General features: G+C 39.5%; 2 protein-coding genes across 2 annotated transcripts; both read left to right on the forward strand.

Annotated features, from left to right (window-relative positions):
- Positions 1–8,767: 8,767 nt before the first annotated feature.
- LOC138369651 (uncharacterized) lies at positions 8,768–11,016 on the forward strand. Its single transcript, XM_069333078.1, has 3 exons — positions 8,768–8,896; positions 9,072–9,647; positions 10,591–11,016. Exons 1-3 carry the CDS (start codon positions 8,768–8,770, stop codon positions 11,014–11,016), a joined length of 1,131 nt encoding a protein of 376 aa, XP_069189179.1.
- Positions 11,017–11,224: 208 nt separating this feature from the next.
- Positions 11,225–19,294, forward strand: LOC138369652 (uncharacterized). Its single transcript, XM_069333079.1, has 4 exons — positions 11,225–11,441; positions 12,509–12,626; positions 12,870–13,100; positions 19,108–19,294. Exons 1-4 carry the CDS (start codon positions 11,225–11,227, stop codon positions 19,292–19,294), a joined length of 753 nt encoding a protein of 250 aa, XP_069189180.1.
- Positions 19,295–27,520: the final 8,226 nt, after the last annotated feature.

Genomic DNA, 27,520 nt, shown 5'->3' on the forward strand with positions numbered 1-27,520 from the left:
TAATAAGTGACATGAAATGAGATGTCGAGACTTTGGTGACGTGGCGTGACGTTACTTCAGTCGCAGCAGTCATCAGAGGTGGTCGTACTTCGTTGATCTCCTGGAAGGAGAGAGAATATAGCTCCCTGTCAGTGCTGGAGTACAGGCTACTTGGTTGCAAGTGTGAGGAAGCTGTTGGGGACATAGTACACCCTCTCTTTGTGATTTGGATATAGTAGGGGCGACCTGGACATGAGTATTTGTCCTGCCTTTGTGGAACTCTAATTGTGTGCTTCTTCAAGAGGAAGGAAGGAAGCAAGCAAGCGTTTCTGTTGCGGAGCCTGGTGGGCGACTCCATGTACTCAAGTCAGGACTAGAAAAAGTCATGTGAAGCAGTCATATAGGGTTTTTTGTGGGCGACCTGTGTGAGCGTCATTTTGAGGGCCAGGGAGTGAGCGCCCAATATCATAGAGCCCTGCAGTAAGCCTGTTTAATCGTTTGTTCGATTAGCTACCAGTGTTTGATCATGTGACCAGCAATCATAGTGAACATATGTATGTATAAGGTAGAAATTTATTGAGCTATTGATCTAGAATAGGAAATTTAAGTTGAGAGGACGTGCTGGAGGGAGCAGTAATACGTCTGCCCACGATGGAGGTCAAGCAGCGACTGAGGGGCGGCAGCCACCAGCGTCGCAGTCGGTGGAAGCACCCGACGGCGTGTCAAGACATATTCCCAGGTTGGATTCGTCTAGGATGGGGGAGTACCCATCAAAGTTGGACGGTGCGGCGTCGGAGGGAGAGATTTAATGCTGGGGTAATAGTTTATTCTTTATATTTTGTTAGGAAAACATTTCATTGGCATGGTAATGGAATTGCAGGTTTGTCTTGGAAGAAATTAATGGAGGAATTTGAGGTTGGAGAAGAAGTTAATGGAGGAACTTCGAGGCTGGAGAAGAAGTGTATGCTGAACTCTGAGGTAGAGCAGAGCTCTATAGTGAGGAGTTGACTTCAAGCAGTGTAGGATAGCTACACGTTCCTTTATGGAATCAGTGGAGAAGCGTCACTGATGTTGGAGCAGGACTTCGTTGTGCAGTAGATTGGGAGAACAGCTGGAGTGCCTTTCCTGATATTTTGGAGGTCATAGATATGCGCATTGATTAAGGAGCCTCTAGGAGCAGAACAGAGGTTTATTGTGGACACATGATTTTATAAGGAAAGTGCTTGAATGTTTATTGGCATGTAAGACCCTGTGTAAAGTAAGAGACTGATTTTTCCTTTTGTTTGGGGATTCTTATGTAGATGTTTCAGGTATTTCAGCCGCAGAGTTTCATATACTTTTAGGGTTGAGGACACAATATTGTTGTAACAGGATTTTAGCCCAAAGCAGTGAGGGAGTAGTAAGTGGTAAGTCAAGAGTTGTGCAGCCACCTAATATGAACAGTTGGTGAAGCCAGGATATGATATTGGTGTGCTACTGGGTTGCATCAGCTTAAAGTGTTGTATGGTGATGTTCTATTTTATATGTCATGTATTATGTACATTTTCTTTATGTATTAAATATCTTATGTTAGCTGATTTTTTATCTTGTCCTGGTGAGGTTTCCCAGAAAGCGAGAGAGAGAAAGGGTCACGGCTGCGGATAGGGTGACAGTAGACACTAATTCACAAAAGGGGGATTTAGGAGATCATCCACAGAAGGAGAGAGTGGGAAGTCACGGCGGCTCGAGTAGGGTGTGTACACAAGACAACGAGGCCAGTTTTAGGAGCCGCATCTCTAAATAGGTGACCCTGAACCCCTCTCCATGATTAAGATGCATACAGGGTGATCTCCTAGGTAAATTCCAAGCACTCCAATGCCCATTGCTGGTCGACTGACGTAGCGGGAGTGTGGCTGCTGAGGTCGGCTGTTGTTCTGTCAAGAAGTTGTTGGGGACACTGTCCGCCTGTATGCATATAACAGTCTGGTGCAACAACCAGAGCTCCCTTTTGAGGTTTAAATCCCCAACCTCCTCCCACTATGAACCTTAACTTCAAATTTGGCCTTGCCTTTTACAAAGACATTTCCTGGGCCTTCATGCCACCACGACCTTAGTTCCTTCCCAAGGCCAGCCTACCACTAAGACCTTCAGCTTATTCTTCGAATCCGCTTGTCACAAAAACTCTCTTCTACTCTCTTGAACCTGTCTGCCTTCAAGACCCTTAACTCCTCCCCTGGACCTTCCTGCCATAAGACCCATCAGCTTCTACCATGGATTTGCCTACCAACTAGACCAGCAGATCCCCCTCCTAGGTATGCTTGCCACAAAAACCCTTAGCTCCTCCCCTGCCCTTCCTGTCAAAAGATCCTCATCTACCATGTGTCTGCCTGCCACCAAGACCCCCAGCTTCTACCATGGGTCTGCTTACCAGCTTGACCCACAGTTCCTCTCCAGGGCCAGCCTACCATTAAGGTCCTCAGTGCCATCTTTTAGCCTGCCTGCCTCCAATAATTTTAGCTCCTCTCGTGTCTGACTGTTCGAGAGATTCTATGCTCCTTCCCTGGAACATCCCTTGAAAGTGTTGTGTGATACCTCAGTAAGCAGTCAGTCTTATGTTGCAGGTAACATAATATTTTATATATTACTGTCATGTAATAAAGTTTTCCAGATACGTAGCATTTGTCTGTATCCCACGCACTATTCAACGTGCTTCTTTCCATTAAAATATAATTAAGTTGTTTTCAGTCCTCTCTTCACTTCCACATAAATATGTAAGTTTATGTATAACCTTTATGCTAAAACAATATTTAATATGTATGTTATTGCACATGTCATTTAATCTACATTGTTTATAATTTATTCCCTGCTCACCTTGTACACCCATCATATAATTCTCATAGCCTATTCCAACTTTACATTTAAGTAATCTCTAGTCCTATTTATATAACTTATGTGTATCATACCAATCTCTAAACAACCCGAGCTCACTTCTCAAGCCTTTATTTCACTCATAAGCATCTTGACCTGCTCATCATCGCATCATTGTGTGTCTCATTCTAGTCTGCATTCCTTAAATGGTCCTCTCGCTCCCTATTTCTATTATTTTTACTTGTGCATTTTACTAGCAGTCAACGATTTTTTCTCACTTCCTCTGATCTTGGATCTTATTAAAATATTATGTCCAACCTATCATCCCTAGAGTCTTTAGCCACTGTCATTTAATTTTATTCATTATTTATTTCCCTTGCATTCTATATGGCATTATAACCTTTCCTTCCTAAAGCCCTGGCAGGCACACCCACTAGAACCGAGGCAGATGATGCCTATTCCGTTAAAAATAAATTTGCATCTATTTAAAACTAATTAGATATTCAATGTGCAACTAAAATACATTACAAAATTCAATATCATTGATTGCAGACCCGACGCCCAGATGAATACAAAATTCTGTTTTTCATTTTCAACCAAATCCAAAATAATTCCTCTATTTTAGACTTCTAGTCATAGCCCCACAAGCAATATCAATTAACTGAAAACATCCCTTTAGTTAAGTCCGGCTTTAAGAATGTTTAAACCTTCCTCACTCTCACGTTGTATCATATCCTCACCCTAATACACTCTGCTGCACCACACAGGCGACGACTCCAGTGAGGATACTATCGAAGATGGACACGATCATGACAAGTGTTGGAGTCCAGTCAGAGGTGGAGAAAGAGGCAAGTTGAACTACTAAATTTTTATACAATGTTATATCACCCTACATACATTTCTTCTCTTATCTCAAGATAAGAGAAGATAACCACCCTCCATAGTATTACTTGTATGTAGCTTAATACATAATTTTCTTCTTGGCTAAAAAAAAAGTACAAAGCAAATAAATAATTTCCCTAATGTTAGGATATTGCAGTTCTTTGTCATGGGACCTGATCTAGCTAATGTGAGGCTACTTCCCAGCAAACACAAGAAGTTTTCTAATGTTTTTAATTGTAGAAATGTCACACTGTAACTATTTCTATATAACCCTTATTTTCCTGTTTAAAAACCTCAATTTCAGTCAGTAAAAAGTTAGAGTCCAGGGGCGGCCAATCCGCGGCTCTTGAGCCACATGTAGCTCTTTCACCTTTAATCTGCGGCTCGTCTAAAATTCTAAAGAATTCGAATATTCTAGAAATTTCGATCCAAATCCAGAGCAAGAAACGTGCAACTGAGCTGTCATAGCTCAGTCGATTAAGGCAGTGTCTGGGATGCTCCCGGACGCAGGTTCGAATCCTCGTCATGACCCTTGTGGATTTGTTCATACCCTCCCTGTCCCATTTCCCTTGACAATCACTCCAGAATCCTCTGATACCCTATTACCTCACAAATCTCTGATACGAACTCTGTTGATAAGAAAAGACTGGAGATTTGAAGAGTTGGTTATCCAGAGCTATGAAGGTTTCAGCGACTACATAACAGGTACCATAGCAATTGGGGAACAAAAACTTATAGTAGTAGGCATATATAAACACCTCCTCCCCCCCAAAAAAATGACTGAAGACCCAGACAGGAATATGAGAGAAACAACATTGCTAACATTAATATAATAGAGAGAGCAGCTTCTGTCACTAGCAAGAATGGATCCAGGCTGCTAATCATGGGAGACTTCATCCACAGGAAGATGATTGGGAGAACAGAGACCCACATGAAGGACCAGACACATGGAGAGTTACGCTGCTGAACGTGACAACAAGAAAGTTTCTAAGCCAACAAATCAAGGTACTGATAAGAATGAGAAAAGACGAACCAGCCATGCTAGATCTGATATTCACCTTGAATGAGTCGGATATAAGGGAAGTTAAGTTGGAAGCCCCTTTTGGAATGAGTGATCAGTGTACTAATATATGAGTACCTGGTAGAGCTAGGAGTAATCTCCCAAAAAAAGAGAAAACAAAGGGAAGGCATATCGAAATGGAAATTATGATTAAATGAGTAAATTCATAAGAGAAATACCGTGGGGTACAGAATTTTGAACTAGGACCGTACAAGACGGGTTTATTACGGCCCAAAAAGAAAAAAAATGAGAAACAAATGGAGAATCCATGGTTTATTAGGGCATGTATGAAAGTAAAGGAACAAAAGGGCGTGGAGGAACTTCAGAAATAACAAAACACCAGAAAGCAGAGAGAGAGATACCAGAGAACCAGGAATGAGTATGCCAGTGTGAGAAGAGAAGCTGAGAGACAGTATGAAAATGATATAGCAAATAAAGCCAAGACCGAACCAAAACTGCTTCACAGCCACATCAGGAGGAAAACAATATTGAAAGAACATGTGACGAAATAAAACGGGTGAGTACAGGTACACAGAGAATAACAAAGAGGTGTGTGACGAACTCATCAAGAGATTCCTGGAGGGCTTCAAAATAGAACGAGGTAAAGTCCTTGAGCTAGGAGAGGTGGCAGGAAACAAGACGGCCTTGGAAGGGTTTGAACTTACCAGAGATGAGGTTAAGAGGCTTCTATTGGATCTGGACGTGAAAAAGCCTGTTGGTCCAGACGAAATCTCATCGTGGGTATTGAAAGAGTGTGCAGAAGAACTTTGCTTGCCACAATCCATGGTGTATAGTAGGTCAGTGGAGATGGGAGAATTACCAGAAATATGGAGGGCAGCCAATGTAGTCCCAATATACAAAAAGGGTGACAAACATGAGGCACTGAACTACAGACCAGTGTCTTTAACTTGCATACAATGCAAGGTGATGGAAAAAAGTGCGTGAAAAACCTAGTAGCATAGCTGGAAAAAGGGGACTTTGTGACACCACCAACATGGGTTCAGGGATGGTAAACCTTGCCTCACTGGTTTAATAGAATTCTACGATCAGGTCAGAAAGATTAAGCAAGAAAGAGAAGGTCGAGCAGACTGCATTTTCTTGGATTGTCGGAATGCCTTTGACACATTACCTCATAAGAGGCTGGTGCATATGTTGTAGAAACACGCAAGAGTAACTGGTAAGGTGCTCCAGTAGACAAGAGACGAGTACCTAAGCAATAGGAAGCAGAGAGTTAGTGAGGGGTGAGACCTCAGCTTGGCGTAAAATCACCAGTGGAGCCCCACAGGGCTCTGTACTCGGACCTATCTTGTTTCTGATATAAGTAAATGATCTTCCAGAGGGTATAGACTCATTTCTCTCAAAGTTTGCTGATGTTGCCAAAATTATGAGAGTGATTAATCCAGAGGAGGACGGCATGAGACTTCAAGGACACCTGGACAAACGGAAGGAATGGTCAAACAAATGGTTGTTAGAGTTTAACCCCAGCAAATGTAATGTAATAAAGATAGGTGTAGGGAGCAGGAGGCCAGATACAAGGTACCATTTGGAAGATTGAATTCTTCTAGAATCAGAGAGAGAGAGAGAAAGACCTGGAGGGGGGAGGGGTTATATTTCGCTAGGCCTGTCCCCCGAAGCCCATATCAACGGGATAACATCACCGGCATATGCCAGGTTGGCCAACATAAGAACGGCCCTTAGAAACTTGTGTAAGGAATCTTTCAAAACCGTAAATACCACATGTATCAGACCAATCCTGGAGTATGCAGCTCTAGCATGGAGTCCATATATCAAGACAAGCATAAAACAATATTGGAGAAGGTATAGACTCATTTCTCTCAAAGTTTGCTGATGTTGCCAAAATTATGAGAGTGATTAAGCCAGAGGAGGACGGCATGAGGCTTCAAGGACACCTGGACAAACGGAAGGAATGGTCAAACAAATGGTTGCTGACCGGGCCGCGGGGACACTAAAAAGCCCCGAAATCATCTCAAGATAACCTCAAGAAGGAGAAGGTTCAGAGGTTTGCCATCAGAATAGTGCCCGAAATGAGGGGCATGAGCTATGAGGAGAGACTACAGGAATTAAACCTCATGTCACTGTAAAACAGGAGAGTTAGGAGGGACATGATCACCACATTCAAGATTCTCAAATGAATTGATAGGGTAGATAAAGACAGTTTATTTAACACAAAGGGCAAACGCTCAAAGGAACACAGGTGGAAATTGAGTGCCCAAAGGAGCCATATAAAGACATTAAAAATAATTTGTTTAGTGTCAGAGAAGATGACGAATGGAATGCATTAGGAGGTGATAAGGGTATAAGTAGACTCCATAAATAGTTTCAAGTGAAGATATGATAGAGCCCAATAGGATCACGAACCTGTTAACCAGTTGATTGACAGTTGAGAGGATGGACCAAAGAGCCGAAGATCAACCCCCGCAAGCAAAACTAGAGGAGTATAACGTGGTGAGTACTAACATCCCCAGGAATACCTCATATATTGCCTGTACCTCTGATAGTGATTTTACCTCTGATACTGCCTGTGCCTCGAATAATGCCTATAACTCTAAAGTTGTCTGTATCTCTCATATTGCCTATACATCTCATATTGTCTGAATCTCTGACACTGTCTATACCTCTCATGTTGCCCTTACCTCTGACATTGTTTATACCTCTGATACTGCCTATACCTCTGATATTAGCCTAACTTCTGATATTGTCTTAACCTCTGATATAGCCTATTCGTCTGATATTGTTTATACTTCTCATATTGCCAATGCATCTGATATTGCGCTTACCCCATATATTACCTATACCTCTCACATTGTCTATACCTCTGATATTGCCAGTTCCTCTGATATTGCCAGTACCTCTGAAATTGTCCTTACCTCTCATATTGTCTATACCTCTGAAATTGTCCTTACCTCTCATATTGTCTATACCTCTCATATTGTCTATATCTCTCATATTGCCTATACCTCTGATAATGTCTACACCTCTCATATTGTCTATACCTCTGATATAGTCTGTACCATTGATATTACCTATACCTTTTATATTGCCCTTACCTCTAATATTTATATAAATCTTATACTGTCTATACATCTTTTATTACCCTTACCTCTGATATTGCCCGTACCTCTGATATAGTTAGTACCTCTCATATTGCCTACACCTCTGATACTGTCTATACCTCTGATTTTGTCTGCACCTCTGATATTGCCAATACATCTGATATTGTCTATTCCTCTTATATTGCCTATAACTCTGATATTGTCTATACCTCTGATACTGTCTATACCTCTGATATTGTCCATTCCTCTGCAAATGCTATTACCTCTGATAATGTTTATACATCTGATATTATCTATTCCTCTGATATTATATATTCTTCTGATATTGCCAATACCTCTTATATTGTATGTACATTTGATGACCAGACCACACACTAGAAGATGAAGGGACGACGACGTTTCGGTCCGTCCTGGACCATTCTCAAGTCGATTGTCCAGAACGGACCGAAACGTCGTCGTCCCTTCATCTTCTAGTGTGTGGTCTGGTCAACATACTTCAGCCACGTTATTGTGACTCATCGCCTGCATGTACATTTGATATTGCCTTTACATCTGATATTGCTTATACCTCAGATATTGCCATCACTTCTGGTATTGTCCTTATCTCTGAAACTACCCATTCCTCTGATAATGCCTATAACTCTGATGTTACCTTCTTCTGATATCCTGATACTTCTGATATTGCTGATTCCTTCTGATACTTCTGATATGGCTGATATCTTCTGATACTTCTGATATTGCCTATACCTTTGAAATTTCCTATTCCTCTGATATTGCCCTTACCTATGATATTGCCTATACCCCTGAAATTGCCCTTACCTCTGATATTTCCAATACTTCTGATATTGCCCTTACATCTGATATTGATTATTCATCTTATATTGCCTATACTTCTGACATTGCCTATAACTCTGACATTGCCCTTATGTCTAATATTGTCTCTACATATGAATATGTCTATATTTCAGATTTTGCCTATAACTCTCATATGGCACTTACCTCTGATATTGCTATGTTCTCTGATATTGCCTATATTATCTATACTAATGATATTGCCTGAACCTCTGATATTGCATATACTTTACCCTTACCCTTACCTCTGACATTGCCCTTACCTCTGACATTGCCTACTCTCGCTGATATTGCCTAAACCTCTGATAAAACCTGTTCCTCTGATATTCCCCTTACCTCTGATACTGTCTATACCTCTGATATTGCCTATACCTCAGATATTGCCCATCACTTCTGATTTTGTTCACACCTCTGATATTGCCTATACATCTGATATTGCCTATACATCTGATATTGTCTATTACTCTGATATTGCCTATATCTCTGATATTGTCAATACCTCTGATGCTTTCTATACCTCTCATATTGTCCATACCTCTGATATTGCTCTTACCTATGATATTGCTCTTACCTATGATATTGCTCTTACCTATGATATTGCCTGTACATCTTATATTATCTATTCTTCTGATATTGCCTGTATCTGTGATATTGCCAATATATCTGATATTGTATATACTTATGATATTCCCTTTACATATGATATTGACCTTACCTCTGATATAACCCTAAATTCTGAAATTGTCCTTATCTCTGAAACTGTTTCTTCCACTGATAATGCCTACATCTCTAATATTGCCAATACCTCTGTTATTACCTATGCTTCTGACATTGCCTATACCTCTGATATTCCCCTTACCTCTGATATTGCCTATATCTCTGATATTTCCGATTCCTCTGATATTACCTATTCCTATGTTATTACCTATTTGCCAGCTATAGGCAAACACTTGGTGAGTTGAACATTAAGGTGACTTGGTCGTGTTTACAAGGGTTGTGTGAGGATCAGGGGCAGTCAAATTGTAGGGTTCTCGAATTCTTGGATGATGACTCAATTTGCATATTAATCTTGAACATTTGAATTGCTTAAATTATGATACTTATGTGAAATATATTTGATGAATTTAATATTTAAATTGTCTTTAACTTTGTTCCCTAGAGTTTTTGAGTTGAGGTGAGAAAGCCTCTGCGGTTACTGGTTTCATTATTTTAATGAGTACATGTTTAGAGTTGATACATGGTAATAACATCTTTTGGTACAGACAAGTTCCATTCCTTGTCTTGTATGTAATGGTCTTGAATAGATGGTGGCAGCATTTCTTCTTCTACTCTTCTACTTCTACTCTCTACTCTTCTACTTCTACTGATCTATTCCTCTCCCTCCACCCCTCTCCAACTTTCACTTTCAACTGACGACCCTCCTCGCTCCTCCCACCTCTACCTCTCTCAACCCAAACACTTACTAATTACTTCCTTATTCATCTCTTTCCTTTCGTTTCTCTTATACGTTCGTGGCAGTGAAGTTTGTTCTAGAGTTCTCCTAGGGTTGCTGGTAGCTGATCAAGATACGGCGCCTTGTAGTCCCAGCACCTAGGTAGTCAAATACCTAGGTTACAAGGTGTTGAACCAGAGAGGTTGCTATAGGGACTCTGGGGGGTGGGAGGTGTTCTAGAATAGTTAGCTAACTGAGGACGGGATAACGGACTAGAGAGAGCTGTTTCCCCCGGCCTCGTTAGTAAACTGGGGGGTGGAATAATGGACAAGAGAGAGCTATTTCCCCCCCCCCCCGTTACACCTATACCTCTGATATTGCCTATTCTTCTAATATTGACTGTACCTCTGATATTGCCTATACCTTTGATATTGCCCTTACCTTTGATATCGCCTATACCTCAGATATTGCGTATAACTATGATATTGCATATACTTTTGATATTGCCTATACCTCTCAATACTGCCCTTACCTCTGATACTGCCCTTACCTCTGATATTGCCTATTCCTCTGATATTGCCCTTACCTATGATATTGGCTATACCTTTGATATTGCCTATACTTCTGATGCTGTCTATACATCTGATATTGTCTATACCTCTGATATTACCTATACCTCTGATATTGCCTATACCTCTGATATTGCTTATACCTCTGATATTGCCTGTTCTTCTGACATTGCATATATCTCTGATATTGACTATACCTCTGATATTGCCTATACCTCTGATATTGTCTATACCTCTGGTATTGTCTGTAACTCTGATACTGTCTGTACCTCAGATATTGCTTACACCTTTGTCGCTGCCTATACCTATGATATTGCCTAATACCTCTGATATTGCCTATACCTCTGCTATTGTCTGTAACTCTGATATTTCCTATACCTCTGAATTTGGCAAGGTCAGAGATATACATATCTCTGATATTAAGATTGGGATGGTGATTAGGAATATACTAAGTATAGGTAGATTTGATATAAATTTGATATTGCATATATCTCTGATATTGACTGTACCTCTGATATTGTCTATACCTATGATATTGTCTGTACCTCTCTTATTTCCTATATCTTTGATATTGCCTTTACCTCTCATATTTCTGTTACCTCTGATATTGTCTATATCTGTTATTGCCCTTCCCTCTAATATTGCCTTTACCTCTGATATTGAATTTTCCTCTGATATTGCCTATACCTCTGATATTGCATTTACCTCTGATATTGCCTCTTCCTCTGATATTGCCCTATCCTTTGGTAATGCCATTTTTTCTGATATTGTCTTTATCTCTGAAACTGCCCATTCCTCTGATAATGCCTATACATGTGATACTACCTAAACTTCTGATATTGCCTATACCTTTGAAATTTCCTATTCCTCTCATACTGCCCTTACCTCTGAAATTGCCCTTACATCTGATTTTGCTCTTTCCTCTGATATTGCCCATACCTCTGAAATTGCCCTTACCTTTGATATTGTCTATCTCTCTGATATTGCATATAACTCAGCAATTGCCTATATTTCTGATATTGCCTATTCCTCTGATAATGCCTATTCTTTTGATATTGCCTATACCTATGATATTGCCGTTACATCTGATATTGTCTATCCATTTGAAATTGTCTATACCTCTGATATCGCATATACTTCTGATATTGCCTACACCTCTGATATTTTACTTTACCCTCATATTGTCTATATTAATGATATTGCCTATACCTCTGACATTGCTCATATTTCTGATATTTTCTATACCTCTGATATTGTCTATACATATAATATTGTCTATACCTCTGTTATTGCCTATACCTCTGATATTGTATATACGTTTCATATTCCCCTTATCTCTTATATTGCTAATACCTCTGATATTGCCTATCATTTTAATATTGCCTATTCCTCTGATACTGCCCTTACCTCTTACCTCTGAGATTGCCTTACCTCTGATATTGCCTTCTCCCGCTGATATTGTCTAAACCTCCGATATTGTTTATACACCTCATATTGCCAACGCCTCTGATATTGCGCTTACCCCATATATTACCAATACATTTCATATCGTTTATACCTCTGAAATTGTCCTTACCTCTCACATTGTCTATTCCTCTGATATTGCCTATTTCTCTGATATTGTCTATACCTCTGATACTGTCTATACCTCTGATATTGTCCATTCCTTTGCAATTGCTATGTCCTCTGATATTTTTTATATCTGATATTATCTATTCCTCTGATATTATCTATTCTTCTGATATTGCCAAATCCTCTGATATTGTATATATATTTGATATTGCCTTTACTACTGATATTGCCTTTACATCAGATATTGCCATCACTTCTGATATTGTCCTTATCTCTGAAACTGCCCATTCCTCTGATAATGCCTATAACTCTGATATTACCTTCTTCAGATGTTCTGATACTTCTGATATTGCTGATATGTTCTGATACTTCTGATATTGCTTATATGTTCTGATATTGCTGGTATCTCCTGATATTGCCTATACCCTTGAAATTTCCTGTTCCTCTGAAATTGCCCTTACCTCTGATATTGCCTATACCTCTGAAATTGCCCTTACCTCTGATATTTCCAATACTTCTGATATTGCCCTTACATCTGATATTGCTTATTCTTCTGATATTGCCTATACTTCTGATATTGTCTGTACCTCTAATATTGCCAGTACTTCTGATATTGCCTATACCTCTGACATTGCCCTTACGTCTGATATTGTCTATACATGTGAATATGTCTATACTTCAGATATTGCTTATAGCTCTCATATTGCCTATTCCTCTGATATTGCTTATTCCTCTGATATTGTCTATTCCTCTGATATTGTCTATACCTCAGATACTGTCTGTACCTCAGATATTGCTTACACCATTGTCACTGCCTATGTGGGAACCGACCTGTGAGATTTATATTTATTTAATTTATATGAATTTATATTTACGTTAATTTATATACTTCGATAGCAATTTGTATAATGATAAGTGGACTGTATTTCTGCAATAATCTCACAAATCGATCCTCTACACATTAGGGGGGGTTTATATTTATATATATGCAGCCAATCAAACTACAGTAACTACATACATTGAAAAGGTTCCTTATCTTATAGTACAGCAGGTTAGTCCACCAGGTATAACTAGGGTGTAGACACCAAATTATCCTCTTTGAGGTAGCTTCCATATCACCCAGTAACTGGTGCACAAATCTTCCTTCCTCGTCTTGACCTGTCAAAAGGGCGCTAACTGTGAAGCCAGAATCCTATATATGACAAGTATATCAGAGAAAACACTATACAGTACATGGAACATTAAAGACCTGGCTTAATTACCTTTAGTTTGAGGCGATTTCGCGATCTAACCGGGTCACCCTATATCCTGACATTAATGGCCATAAATGAATGATAAACGGGTTTCGGATAGACACTTAACTTGAATTGTAGACATCGTGTTGGAGATGGTACCTTTGGTTTCCATAACACTACGTCCAAGTAAAATTAACAGGAGCCGAATTTGCTCCTGTGTGAGCCTCTGGTCTCGTATAAAATGGCTGTTTAACACTCCATACTATTGACGTTACTGGCCGACATTGTCCAGAATGATAGGAGCCGAATTTGCTCCACACGTCTCGGAGGTGACACAACAATGGCTGCCCTCCTTCCTCACTCCCCTGGCTTACATTGTCCACATTTCAGAAAGTGATAGAAGGGTCACATTTACTCTACTTTAATATTGATAATTAAGTTAATTTATATAAGATGTTTTTATGATGGTAAAGTCCAAAGACTAATGTATTTAAGAATAATTCCCACCATAATAGGTGGTGAATTATAATAGTATGTGGTGATGATATCCCGTTTTCTATAGACGGTAATTCCACTACAAGTTACGTTTTCTATGGGTAACTTGTTGGTAATACAGTTATTATCTGTATGATTATTAAATGGTGTCGGATTTTCCGACATAATTCCCCAGGGGGCTGCTCACGGGTCGAAGTCCTGTTTAGAACAGACAAACACCGATACTCCTCCTTCGAATTATTAGATTAATTTGATGTTAGTAGTTAGTAATCACACATTTGTGTGTCTGTTCGTACAGGACGGATGTCCCGTACTAGAGTTGCAGGGGTTAGAAGTCTAATGCGATTTCATTTCCCTGTTAACTCTTGAAAGGCTAATATTCAAGCCTAATTACATATTATTTAACCCAGAAGACTGAATGTGATCAAGTACTACAGTCAAGTATGATTCAGGGACTGCAGTGAGATCAGTGACATTAGATATAACTTGAAGTTTCTTCAGGTAACTGGTCACTGATATATAAACACTGAGGCCCATGGAATACATCTTGATTAAATAATAAATGTATCAAATCAGTCATCAGATTTATTGGGGTTTAATTTAGTTAATTGATTCAGAAGATTGAATAGCTCATCATTAAAGTAAAGTATGGTTCTGAGACTGCAGTGGGTTCAGTGACATTGGTCGCAGTGACTTGTAGCTGTTTTAGGCTACTGTTCACTGATTTGCCACTGAGGCCTCATGAACTCATCTTCAGCTTTATATGATGATACTAACATCAACCTCTGTTGGTATAGTCAGCTGTAATCTCCTTAGTATAATGCTACTGGAGAAATATAATCAGCTGACAAATTTAGATTTCTACTGGTATTGTTTATCTGCAGGCATAGGTCTCCTCAGGCTTGATACTGGACCTGAGAGTAATTTACCTCCTGCAGAGTTTAACATGGTTATACCCTGATATTTAGTAGGGCTACCAATGAATTGATGGTAGTAGTCTGTCCCCACAAGGACAGCCATTTGGCATTTGATTTGCTCAAATTTACCTGCAGCTGCTTGATAATAGCTTTCCAGGTCAGCATAATCAACTTGAGATTGTTGTGACAAATCTTCACATTTCTTGATCTGTCTTGTTAAGTGGCCTTTAAGACCTGCAAGGGTTCTTTTCATTCTCCCTGCATTATCCATACTGGCTCGTTGGTGAAGCCTTGTGGGACTTGTACTTGGGCTGCTCATAATACTGAACAAACACTAATGGTAGCCTAGGGTAAATTCTGAACTCACTAGGCAATAATCCTACCTCTACTAGAGGTTAGCACTTAAAATTAATACACATTATATATATATACAATCATACACACTAATGATTTGAGTGATAAACCAGTGTCACTGGAAGTACCTTTAGGTTAGCTCCTCTATATCACCCTAGGATGGAATAGACACTAATTAATCACTCAAAGGTGTAATGATCATAAGTAAATTATTATATATACACAACTCAACTCGAGTTGATAAAAATTACACCCAAAATAGGGTCTGCACCATTCATTAATGGTGTTAGGTTGTTCAATATAGTACAACTGACTATGGTAATAATGGGACTAGGATGAATGATAATAGTTCAACTAGTCATATCCTACCCTGTTGTGGGTTGGCAATTAGTAAATATTATACTGTGATCACTAGTGCAATATATATTAAATAATTCTCTATTTTGGAGAAATAATATACACAATTATTGATAATAGCCTCTTAATTAGCCTCTATAAAACTTCTAATATTATCTAGAAGTATTAAATATTATTAGTGACCTCGCGAAATAAACTCCACAAAATTCGTAGATAATCTCTCGCGAAATGTAACACCACGAAATCAGTGAACAATCTCGCGAAGACACAGTCACTAATTAGGCTGGATTCTATATTAGCGCTGTCATTTCACGAAATAACACGCCACCAAATATCTGTGGGTGTGCATGAAACCGCTGACGAAGCTGAACTGGGCTGAGGGAGGCTCCTGAGCTCCCTCGAGGCTACGCTGCCGTCTTGACTGCTGGCTTTGTTTAAATAACACTGCACTAGTATATTTAATGAATCCACTGGTTAACTGGTTCATCCGGTACTAAGATGACCAAATGTGGGTTCATAGGACCGAATATTCCGGTTCCGAAGGTCCAAATAATGTGGGAACCGACCTGTGAGATTTATATTTATTTAATTTATATGAATTTATATTTACGTTAATTTATATACTTCGATAGCAATTTGTATAATGATAAGTGGACTGTATTTCTGCAATAATCTCTTAATCTCACAAATCGATCCTCTACACATTAGGGGGGGTTTATATTTATATATATGCAGCCAATCAAACTACAGTAACTACATACATTGAAAAGGTTCCTTATCTTATAGTACAGCAGATTAGTCCACCAGGTATAACTAGGGTGTAGACACCAAATTATCCTCTTTGAGGTAGCTTCCATATCACCCAGTAACTGGTGCACAAATCTTCCTTCCTCGTCTTGACCTGTCAAAAGGGCGCTAACTGTGAAGCCAGAATCCTATATATGACAAGTATATCAGAGAAAACACTATACAGTACATGGAACATTAAAGACCTGGCTTAATTACCTTTAGTTTGAGGCGATTTCGCGATCTAACCGGGTCACCCTATATCCTGACATTAATGGCCATAAATGAATGATAAACGGGTTTCGGATAGACTTAAACTTGAATTGTAGACATCGTGTTGGAGATGGTACCTTTGGTTTCCATAACACTACGTCCAAGTAAAATTAACAGGAGCCGAATTTGCTCCTGTGTGAGCCTCTGGTCTCGTATAAAATGGCTGTTTAACACTCCATACTATTGACGTTACTGGCCGACATTGTCCAGAATGATAGGAGCCGAATTTGCTCCACATGTCTCGGAGGTGACACAACAATGGCTGCCCTCCTTCCTCACTCCCCTGGCTTACATTGTCCACATTTCAGAAAGTGATAGAAGGGTCACATTTACTCTACTTTAATATTGATAATTAAGTTAATTTATATAAGATGTTTTTATGATGGTAAAGTCCAAAGACTAATGTATTTAAGAATAATTCCCACCATAATAGGTGGTGAATTATAATAGTATGTGGTGATGATATCCCGTTTTCTATAGACGGTAATTCCACTACAAGTTACGTTTTCTATGGGTAACTTGTTGGTAATACAGTTATTATCTGTATGATTATTAAATGGTGTCGGATTTTCCGACAGCCTATACCTATGATATTGCCTAATACCTCTGATATTGCCTATAACTGTGATATTGCCTATACTTCTGGTATTGTCTGTAACTCTGAAATTTCCTATACCTCTGATATAGGCAAGATCAGATATATATATATATATATATATATATATATATATATATATATATATATATATATATATATATATATGCGAACAAGCCTGAATGGTCCCCAGGACTATATGCGAATGAAAACTCACACCCCAGAAGTGACTCGAACCCATACTCCCAGAAGCAACGCAACTGGTAACTACAGGGCGCCTTAATCCGCTTGACCATCACGGCCGTCAAAAGGAAGTGATAGCCGAGGCTATTTGAGCCACTTCCCCGACGGCAACTCGGATGGTAATCTTGGGCATAGCATTTCACCAAATCACCTCATTCTTTGGGGCACACGTGAGGAACACAAATGCGAACAAGCCTGAATGGTCCCCAGGACTATATGCGAATGAAAACTCACACCCCAGAAGTGACTCGAACCCATACTCCCAGAAGCAACGCAACTGGTAACTACAGGGCGCCTTAATCCGCTTGACCATCACGGCCGTCAAAAGGAAGTGATAGCCGAGGCTATTTGAGCCACTTCCCCGACGGCAACTCGGATGGTAATCTTGGGCATAGCATTTCACCAAATCACCTCATTCTTTGGGGCACACGTGAGGAACACAAATGCGAACAAGCCTGAATGGTCCCCAGGACTATATGCGAATGAAAACTCAGTTGCGTTGCGTTGCTTCTGGGAGTATGGGTTCGAGTCACTTCTGGGGTGTGAGTTTTCATTCGCATATAGTCCTGGGGACCATTCAGGCTTGTTCGCATTTGTGTTCCTCACGTGTGCCCCAAAGAATGAGGTGATTTGGTGAAATGCTATGCCCAAGATTACCATCCGAGTTGCCGTCGGGGAAGTGGCTCAAATAGCCTCGGCTATCACTTCCTTTTGACGGCCGTGATGGTCAAGCGGATTAAGGCGCCCTGTAGTTACCAGTTGCGTTGCTTCTGGGAGTATGGGTTCGAGTCACTTCTGGGGTGTGAGTTTTCATTCATATATATATATATATATATATATATATATATATATGTTGTACCTAGTAGCCAGAACGTCGTACTCGGCCTACTATGCACGGCCCGATTTGGCTAATAAGCCAAGTTTTCTTGAATTAATATATTTTCTCTAATTTTTTTCTTATGAAATGATAAAGCTACTCATTTCATTATGTATGAGGTTAATTTTTTTTATTGTAGTTTATTTATTGGAGTTAAAATTAACGTAGATATATGACCGAACCTAACCAACCCTACCTAACCTAACCTATCTTTATAGGTTAGGATAGGTAGCCGAAAAAGTTAGGTTAGGTTAGGTAGGTTAGGTAGTCGAAAAACAATTAATTCATGAAAACTTGGCTTATTAGGCAAATCGGACCTTGCATAGTAGGCTGAGAAGTGCGTTCTGGCTACTAGGTACGACATATATATATATATATATATATATATATATATATATATATATATATATATATATATATATATATAATATATATATATATATATATGATATTAACATTGGGATGGTGATTAGGAATCTGCTAAGTATAGGTAGATTTGATATTGCATATATCTCTGATATTGACCTTACCTCTGATATTGCCAATGCCTCTGATTTCGTCTATTCCTCTGATATTGTCTATACCTCGGATATTTATTTTATCTCTGATATTGCCCTTACCTCTCATATTTCTCTTACCTCTGATATTGCCTATATCTGTTATTGCCCTTCCCTCTGATATTACCTATAACTCTAATATTGCCTATAGCTCTGATATTGCATATACCACTGATATTGCCCTATCCTCTGGCATTGCCCTTTCTTCTGATATTGTCCTTATCTCCGTAACTGCCCATTCCTCTGATAATACCTATACATCTGATGTTGCCCTTACATCTGAAATTGTCTATACCTCTGATATTGCCTATATTTCTGATATTGCATTTTCCCTCTGATATTGTCTATTCCTCTAATATTGTCTATATCTCTGATATTGTCTATTCCTCTAATATTGTCTATATCTCTGATATTGCCTATTCCTCTGACATTACCCTTACCTATGATATTCCTCTTACCTCTCATATTTTGTTTACCTCTGATATTGCCTTTACCTCTGATATTATATAAACCTCTCATTATGCCTATACATCTGATACTGTCTAGACCTCTGATGTTGCCTAAACCTCTGATATTGCCTATACCTCTGATATTGTCTATTCCTCTGATATTGCCCTTACCTCTGATATTGCCTATATATCTCATATTGTCTATACCTCTGATACTGGTTGCACCTATCATACTGTCCTTAATTCTAATAATGCTCTTACTTCTGATATTATCTTTACTAATGATATTTCTGATACTGTCTATACCTCTGATAATGCCTATACCTCTGACATTGTCTATACGTCTAAAATTGCCCATACAATACATCTGACATTGTCTATATCTCTGATACTGTCTATACCTCTCATATTGCCCATACCTCTGATATTCCCTTTACCTCTGATATTGTTCATACCTCTGATATTGCCTATACCTCTGATACTGTCTATACCTCTGATATTGTTTATGCTCTACTACGGGCTCACCATAGCCCTTGCTGCTTGGAACTTTTTATTACAAGTAGCGAATCTTTAACAACAACAACAACAACCTCTGATATTGCCTATACATCTGATATTGTATATATCTCTCATATTGCCTATAAAACTGATACTGTCTACACCTCCTCCCACCTATTTTGGGAGCCGGTCGGCTGAGCGGACAGCACGCTGGACTTGTGATCCTGTGGTCCCGGGGTCGATCCCGGGCCCCGGCGAGAAACAATGGGTAGAGTTTCCTTCACCCTATGCCCCTGTTACCTAGCAGTAAAATAGGTACCTGGTTGTTAGTCAGCTGTCACGGACTGCTTCCTGGGGGTGAAGACCTGGTCGAAGACCGGGCCGCGGGGACACTAAAGCCCCGAAATCATCTCAAGATAACCTCTCATAATGCTTATATCTTTGACCCTGTCTATACCTCTGATATTGCCTATACCTCTGATATTGCCCTTTCCTCTGATATTGTATATTCCTCTGATATTGCCCTTACCTCTGATATTGCCTATAAATCTGATATTGCCTTTAAATCTGCTATTGCCTATACATATGATATTGCCTATAAATATGATATTGCGCTTACCTCTGATATTGTTTATACCTCTGATATTGCCTATACTTCTGATATTGCCTATAAATCTGATATTGCTCATACCTCTGATACTCGCAATACCTCTGATATTGCCTGTACCTTTGATGTTGCCTTTACCTCTGATCTTGTATAGACCTCTCATATTAACTATTCATCTGATATTTCCTTTATCTCTGATAAATATCCCTTACCTCTGATATTGTCTTTACCTCTGATATTGCCTACACATCTGATACTGTCTATACCTTTTGATGTTGCTTATACCTCTGATACTGTCTATACCTCTCATACTGCCCTTACCTCTGATATTGATCTTACCGCTGATATTGCCTATACCACTCATATTATCTATACTAATGATATTGGTTGTTCCTCTAATATTGCCTAAACCTCTGATATTGCAAATATATCTGATATTGTCTATAACTCTGATATTATCTTTACCTATGATATTGCCTATACCTCTGATACTGTCTATAAGTCTCATATTGTCCTTTTCTCTTATATTGCTTATACCTCTGACATTGCCTATAACATTAATATTGCCTATTCCTCTGGTACTGCCATACCTCTGATATTGCCTAGGTTATCTTGAGTTGATTTCGGGGCTTTGTTGTTAGTGTCCCCGCGGCCCGGTCCTCGACCTGGCCTCCACCCCCAGGAAGCAGCCCGTGACAGCTGACTAACACCCAGGTACCTATTTACTGCTAGGTAACAGGGGCATAGGGTGAAAGAAAATCTGCCCATTGATTCTCGCTGGCGCCCGGGATCGAACCCGGACCACAGGATCACAAGTCCAGTGTGCTGTCCGCTCGGCCGACCAGCTCCCGCATTGCCTATACCTTTGATACTGCCTATACCTCTGATATTGCCCCATACCTCTGATACTGCCTATACCTCTGATATTGCCTATTCCTCTCATACTGCCTATACCTCTGATACTGTGTATTACTCTGATATTGTCCATTCCTCTGATATTGCGTATTACTCTGTTATGTCTATACCTCTGATATTATCTTTACCTATTCCATTACCTCTGATATAGGCAAGCTGTGTGACTTGTTCTTTTGAACACGTCGCTGATTATTCAACTTTTCATCGGATGATGTGTTCAACATAAATTTGTTCATTTATATATAACAGATGAAGAAGATAATGAAGTTGTGTGAGCGTCCCTTGGTTATCCGGCCCTGTGGTCTCTACACCGTCTCCCGCACCAACCTGTTGACTGTGAGTACCTTGTTGAGACAGGCATGTACTGATCTGTTGACTGTGAGTACCAGTTGAGACAGGCATGTACTGATCTGTTGAATGTGAGTTCCTTGTTGTGACAAGCATGATTTGAAAATATCCTTTGTTTATAAATGTCAATGAATTTATGTGTGTGTATCTAAAAGCTGCCAGAAAATCATCTCAGTTTTCCTCATCTAGCTCAGTAAAAGTGGGAAGACTAAGCTTGGGAAGCTGGGGTTGTGGTGGTAATAAATTTGGTGCAATACCTATAGCTGTATTAGTACTTTTAAATTGTATAATTATGTCTACGACTGGTTCTAATTTGGCCTGAGTATCATCTTCATACTGGGCTATGTTGTCCATAATATCATCCATATCTGCACCTGGCGTTTTGGCATCTGGTAGTACAGCCAAGTAAGTCACAGTCTTTTGACTTGTTCAAATTTGGCTGTAGCCACTTGGCAATATGTTTCCAGTTGTACATTGTCAACTGGTGTTTGATAAGACAAATCCTTACATTTCTTGCTGTTTCTGGAGTTAACTGGCCTTTCGGACCTGCTAATTTTCTTTTATGTGCTTCTACAGTAGCCATAATTAATGATTAACTCACTACCTCTTGCTCACTGAGTTAAAAATATTGCCTTAAGTCTAAGTGTGAGTGTTTATTTTGATGACTGATTCAGTTTTCTTAATAGGATTTGATTAACTGACGCTCTTCCCTCATTACCACAAAAGAATCTGAGTAACAGAACCTTTAATAGCCATCAAAAGTGTAACATTTTGTATCAAAATGCAAAAAAGCACCTGTGTGTGTGTGTGTGCACCAGATGTACAAAATTAGTTTTCATTATAATAATTCCTTCTGGTATGTTACTTTTCCCACCATACTTAGGGGGTCAGTAGCTTAATACATGCTAAAACTACTGTAGGTTAAATTGGGTTAAGAATAAATTATACAGTAATGCACACTTTACAGTTGAGTACAAAAATATGAATAAAAGTCTCTCTTTTCTGGTGCTTATACACTAACACAATAGTATAATGTAATGTAACAGCCTTTTTATGTTAATTATAGGCAGTTGCCTTTGATTTGTTATAAAGTCAACTACTATTGTATTGGTAACTACCTTGAAGAATTATACCTTGGACTAAACAGTAGTTACCTATATTGAGCCACTATATTTTGTTTTAGAATAAACTAGATAGCTATGTCACTGTAAGTTAGGTTAGGCTAGGTTTATACTAGGTTATGTTAGTCTAAACTAGGTTTATACTAGGTTAAGTTAATCTAGGCTAGAACAATACAAGGTTAAGCTAGGCTACGCTAGTGTTGAGAATTGTACTCCACAATTTGGTGGAGCCGACCAAATATGGGATTGTGGAGTATGATACTCCAGTATTCGGTTTGTAAAGAACCAAATGTGGGGTTAATGTTCTGACACCCTAAAGTAAAGATCTAACTTCTAACATAACAGCAAACTTAACTGTCTACAGTGTAAGTAGTCATATCCAGTGACCACTAAGAAAATTGATGCCTTCTTCGTTGTTTAGTGGATTGAATGTAATATTTCTTTGTTCCCTAGGTGGGTCAGTTTCAGGGTGTTTCAGCTGGAATGGTGCTGCTTTCATTTTTACTTCCCGAATGAAAATTACCAAATATGTGTGACTTCACACACACTTGGTAAAAAATATATATGTATATGCAGTTAGCAGTGATACGGTTATAAATTATTTTAGCCTTTCCTTTTAATTCTGATATTTTGCCATATGTGAAATATAATATAAACAATGATAAGTTTGGTTATTTAATTCTTTATTGTTATGAATTTATCTATTGCAAATGTATATTTTAATTTATTTTTAAGAAATTACAATATAAAATATTTATTTGTTAAATATTGATTAACATAGTATATATTTAATTAAGTGGCTAGTAATTTACTTACTGAAGGGGGGCTCGTTACCCCATGGTATAACCGCACCTGCAATAAATAGGGTTAGTGGCATAAACAATTTGGATCTAAATGTTCCAAAGCACCACCAACCTTCCATTGTATCAATATTTTAATAAAAAAATCAAAATTATTTTGATTTATATTTATTATTATTTTCCTACGACATAACCCTATTGTTCTATTGTTGGAAAATGTAGTGTTGTTCGCTACCATTATTGAAATGGTGTGGTAATGGCATCTGAGAGCTCCGTCACCTGCGGTCACAGTAGCACTAATCGACGTCACAGCTTGACCATTCAAGCTGGTTCGCATTTGTGTCGCTCACGTGGCCCCACAAAGTGAGGTGATTCGATGAAATACCTATGTCCAAGCTTAACACCAAGTGGCGTCGGGGAGTTGGGCCTCAGCTACCAATGTCTATTGTACGGTCATGGTTGCACGAGTTGTTAAGGTACCGGGTACACCAGTTGCATAATGCTCCTGGTTCTCTGCGTTCGAATCCTTCTGGGGTGTGAAGTTTTCAGTAGAATATTGCCTCGGGGACCATTTAAGCTTGTCTGTATATATATATATATATATATATATATATATATATATATATATATATATATATATATATATATATATATATATATATATATATATATATATATATATATATATATATTTATACATATATATATATTTATACATATATATATATTTATACATATATATATATTTATACATATATATATATTTATACATATATATATATTTATACATATATATATATTTATACATATATATATATTTATACATATATATATATTTATACATATATATATATTTATACATATATATATATTTATACATATATATATATATATATATATATGTCGTACCTAGTAGCCAGAACTCACTTTTTGGCCTACTATTCAAGGCCCGATTTGCCTAATAAGCCAAGTTTTCCTGAATTAATATATTTTTTCTAATTTTTTTCTTATGAAATGATAAAGATACCCATTTCATTATGTATGAGGTCAATTTTTTTTTATTGGAGTTAAAATTAACGTAGATATATGACCGAACCTAACCAACCCTACCTAACCTAACCTAACGTATCTTTATAGGTTAGGTTTGGTTAGGTAGCCGAAAAAGTTAGGTTAGGTTAGGTTAGGTAGGTTAGGTAGTCGAAAAACAATTAATTCATGAAAACTTGGCTTATTAAGCAAATCGGGCCTTGAATAGTAGGCCAAAAAGTGAGTTCTGGCTACTAGGTACGACATATATATATATATATATATATATATATATATATATATATATATATATATATATATATATATGCGAACAAGCCTGAATGGTCCCCAGGACAATATGCAACTGAAAACTCACACCCCAGAAGTGACTCGAACCCATACTCCCAGAAGCAACGCAACTGGTATGTACAAGACGCCTTAATCCACTTGACCATCACGACCGGACATAATGAGGTGATAGCCGAGGCTATTTGAACCACCCCACCGCCGGCACTCGGATAGTAATCTTGGGCATAGCATTTTACCAAATCACCTCATTCTTTGGGGCACACGTGAGGAACACAAATGCGAACAAGCCTGAATGGTCCCCAGGACAATATGCAACTGAAAACTCACACCCCAGAAGTGACTCGAACCCATACTCCCAGAAGCAACGCAACTGGTATGTACAAGACGCCTTAATCCACTTGACCATCATGACCGGACATAATGAGGTGATAGCCGAGGCTATTTGAACCACCCCACCGCCGGCACTCGGATAGTAATCTTGGGCATAGCATTTTACCAAATCACCTCATTCTTTGGGGCACACGTGAGGAACACAAATGCGAACAAGCCTGAATGGTCCCCAGGACAATATGCAACTGAAAACTCACACCCCAGAAGTGACTCGAACCCATACTCCCAGAAGCAACGCAACTGGTATGAACAAGACGCCTTAATCCACTTGACCATCACGACCGGACATAATGAGGTGATAGCCGAGGCTATTTGAACCACCCCACCGCCGGCACTCGGATAGTAATCTTGGGCATAGCATTTTACCAAATCACCTAATTCTTTGGGGCACACGTGAGGAACACAAATGCGAACAAGCCTGAATGGTCCCCAGGACAATATGCAACTGAAAACTCACACCCCAGAAGTGACTCGAACCCATACTCCCAGAAGCAACGCAACTGGTATGTACAAGACGCCTTAATCCACTTGACCATCACGACCGGACATAATGAGGTGATAGCCGAGGCTATTTGAACCACCCCACCGCCGGCACTCGGATAGTAATCTTGGGCATAGCATTTTACCAAATCACCTCATTCTTTGGGGCACACGTGAGGAACGCAAATGCGAACAAGCCTGAATGGTCCCCAGGACAATATGCAACTGAAAACTCACACCCCAGAAGTGACTCGAACCCATACTCCCAGAAGCAACGCAACTGGTATGTACAAGACGCCTTAATCCACTTGACCATCACGACCGGACATAATGAGGTGATAGCCGAGGCTATTTGAACCACCCCACCGCCGGCACTCGGATAGTAATCTTGGGCATAGCATTTTACCAAATCACCTCATTCTTTGGGGCACACGTGAGGAACACAAATGCGAACAAGCCTGAATGGTCCCCAGGACAATATGCAACTGAAAACTCACACCCCAGAAGTGACTCGAACCCATACTCCCAGAAGCAACGCAACTGGTATGTACAAGACGCCTTAATCCACTTGACCATCACGACTGGACATAATGAGGTGATAGCCGAGGCTATTTGAACCACCCCACCACCGGCACTCGGATAGTAATCTTGGGCATAGCATTTTACCAAATCACCTCATTCTTTGGGGCACACGTGAGGAACACAAATGCGAACAAGCCTGAATGGACCCCAGGACAATATGCAACTGAAAACTCACACCCCAGAAGTGACTCGAACCCATACTCCCAGAAGCAACGCAACTGGTATGTACAAGACGCCTTAATCCACTTGACCATCACGACCGGACAATCACCCCACCGCCGGAGTGCCGGCGGTGGGGTGGTTCAAATAGCCTCGGCTATCACCTCATTATGTCCGGTCGTGATGGTCAAGTGGATTAAGGCGTCTTGTACATACCAGTTGCGTTGCTTCTGGGAGTATGGGTTCGAGTCACTTCTGGGGTGTGAGTTTTCAGTTGCATATTGTCCTGGGGACCATTCAGGCTTGTTCGCATTTGTGTTCCTCACGTGTGCCCCAAAGAATGAGGTGATTTGGTAAAATGCTATGCCCAAGATTACTATCCGAGTGCCGGCGGTGGGGTGGTTCAAATAGCCTCGGCTATCACCTCATTATGTCCGGTCGTGATGGTCAAGTGGATTAAGGCGTCTTGTACATACCAGTTGCGTTGCTTCTGGGAGTATGGGTTCGAGTCACTTCTGGGGTGTGAGTTTCCAGTTGCATATTGTCCTGGGGACCATTCAGGCTTGTTCGCATTTGTGTTCCTCACGTGTGCCCCAAAGAATGAGGTGATTTGGTAAAATGCTATGCCCAAGATTACTATCCGAGTGCCGGCGGTGGGGTGGTTCAAATAGCCTCGGCTATCACCTCATTATGTCCGGTCGTGATGGTCAAGTGGATTAAGGCGTCTTGTACATACCAGTTGCGTTGCTTCTGGGAGTATGGGTTCGAGTCACTTCTGGGGTGTGAGTTTTCAGTTGCATATTGTCCTGGGGACCATTCAGGCTTGTTCGCATTTGTGTTCCTCACGTGTGCCCCAAAGAATGAGGTGATTTGGTAAAAT

The sequence above is a fragment of the Procambarus clarkii genome, chromosome 29 (genome assembly GCF_040958095.1).
Source record: "Procambarus clarkii isolate CNS0578487 chromosome 29, FALCON_Pclarkii_2.0, whole genome shotgun sequence".
NCBI lineage: Eukaryota > Metazoa > Arthropoda > Malacostraca > Decapoda > Cambaridae > Procambarus > Procambarus clarkii.

Bases quoted from the DNA above. Each gene is read 5' to 3' on its own strand.
- LOC138369651 (XM_069333078.1), top strand. From the start codon at position 8,768: ATGTCTAATATTGTCTCTACATATGAATATGTCTATATTTCAGATTTT. The intron at 8,897-9,071 runs GCCTGAACCTCT...CCTATACCTCAG, and splicing joins TTATCTATACTAATGATATT to ATATTGCCCATCACTTCTGA. The intron at 9,648-10,590 runs GTGAGTTGAACA...CCTATACCTCAG, and splicing joins CAGCTATAGGCAAACACTTG to ATATTGCGTATAACTATGAT.
- LOC138369652 (XM_069333079.1), top strand. From the start codon at position 11,225: ATGATATTGTCTGTACCTCTCTTATTTCCTATATCTTTGATATTGCCT. The intron at 12,627-12,869 runs GTTCTGATACTT...TAATATTGCCAG, and splicing joins ACTTCTGATATTGCTGATAT to TACTTCTGATATTGCCTATA. The intron at 13,101-19,107 runs GTGAGATTTATA...TATTGCCTATAG, and splicing joins GCCTATGTGGGAACCGACCT to CTCTGATATTGCATATACCA.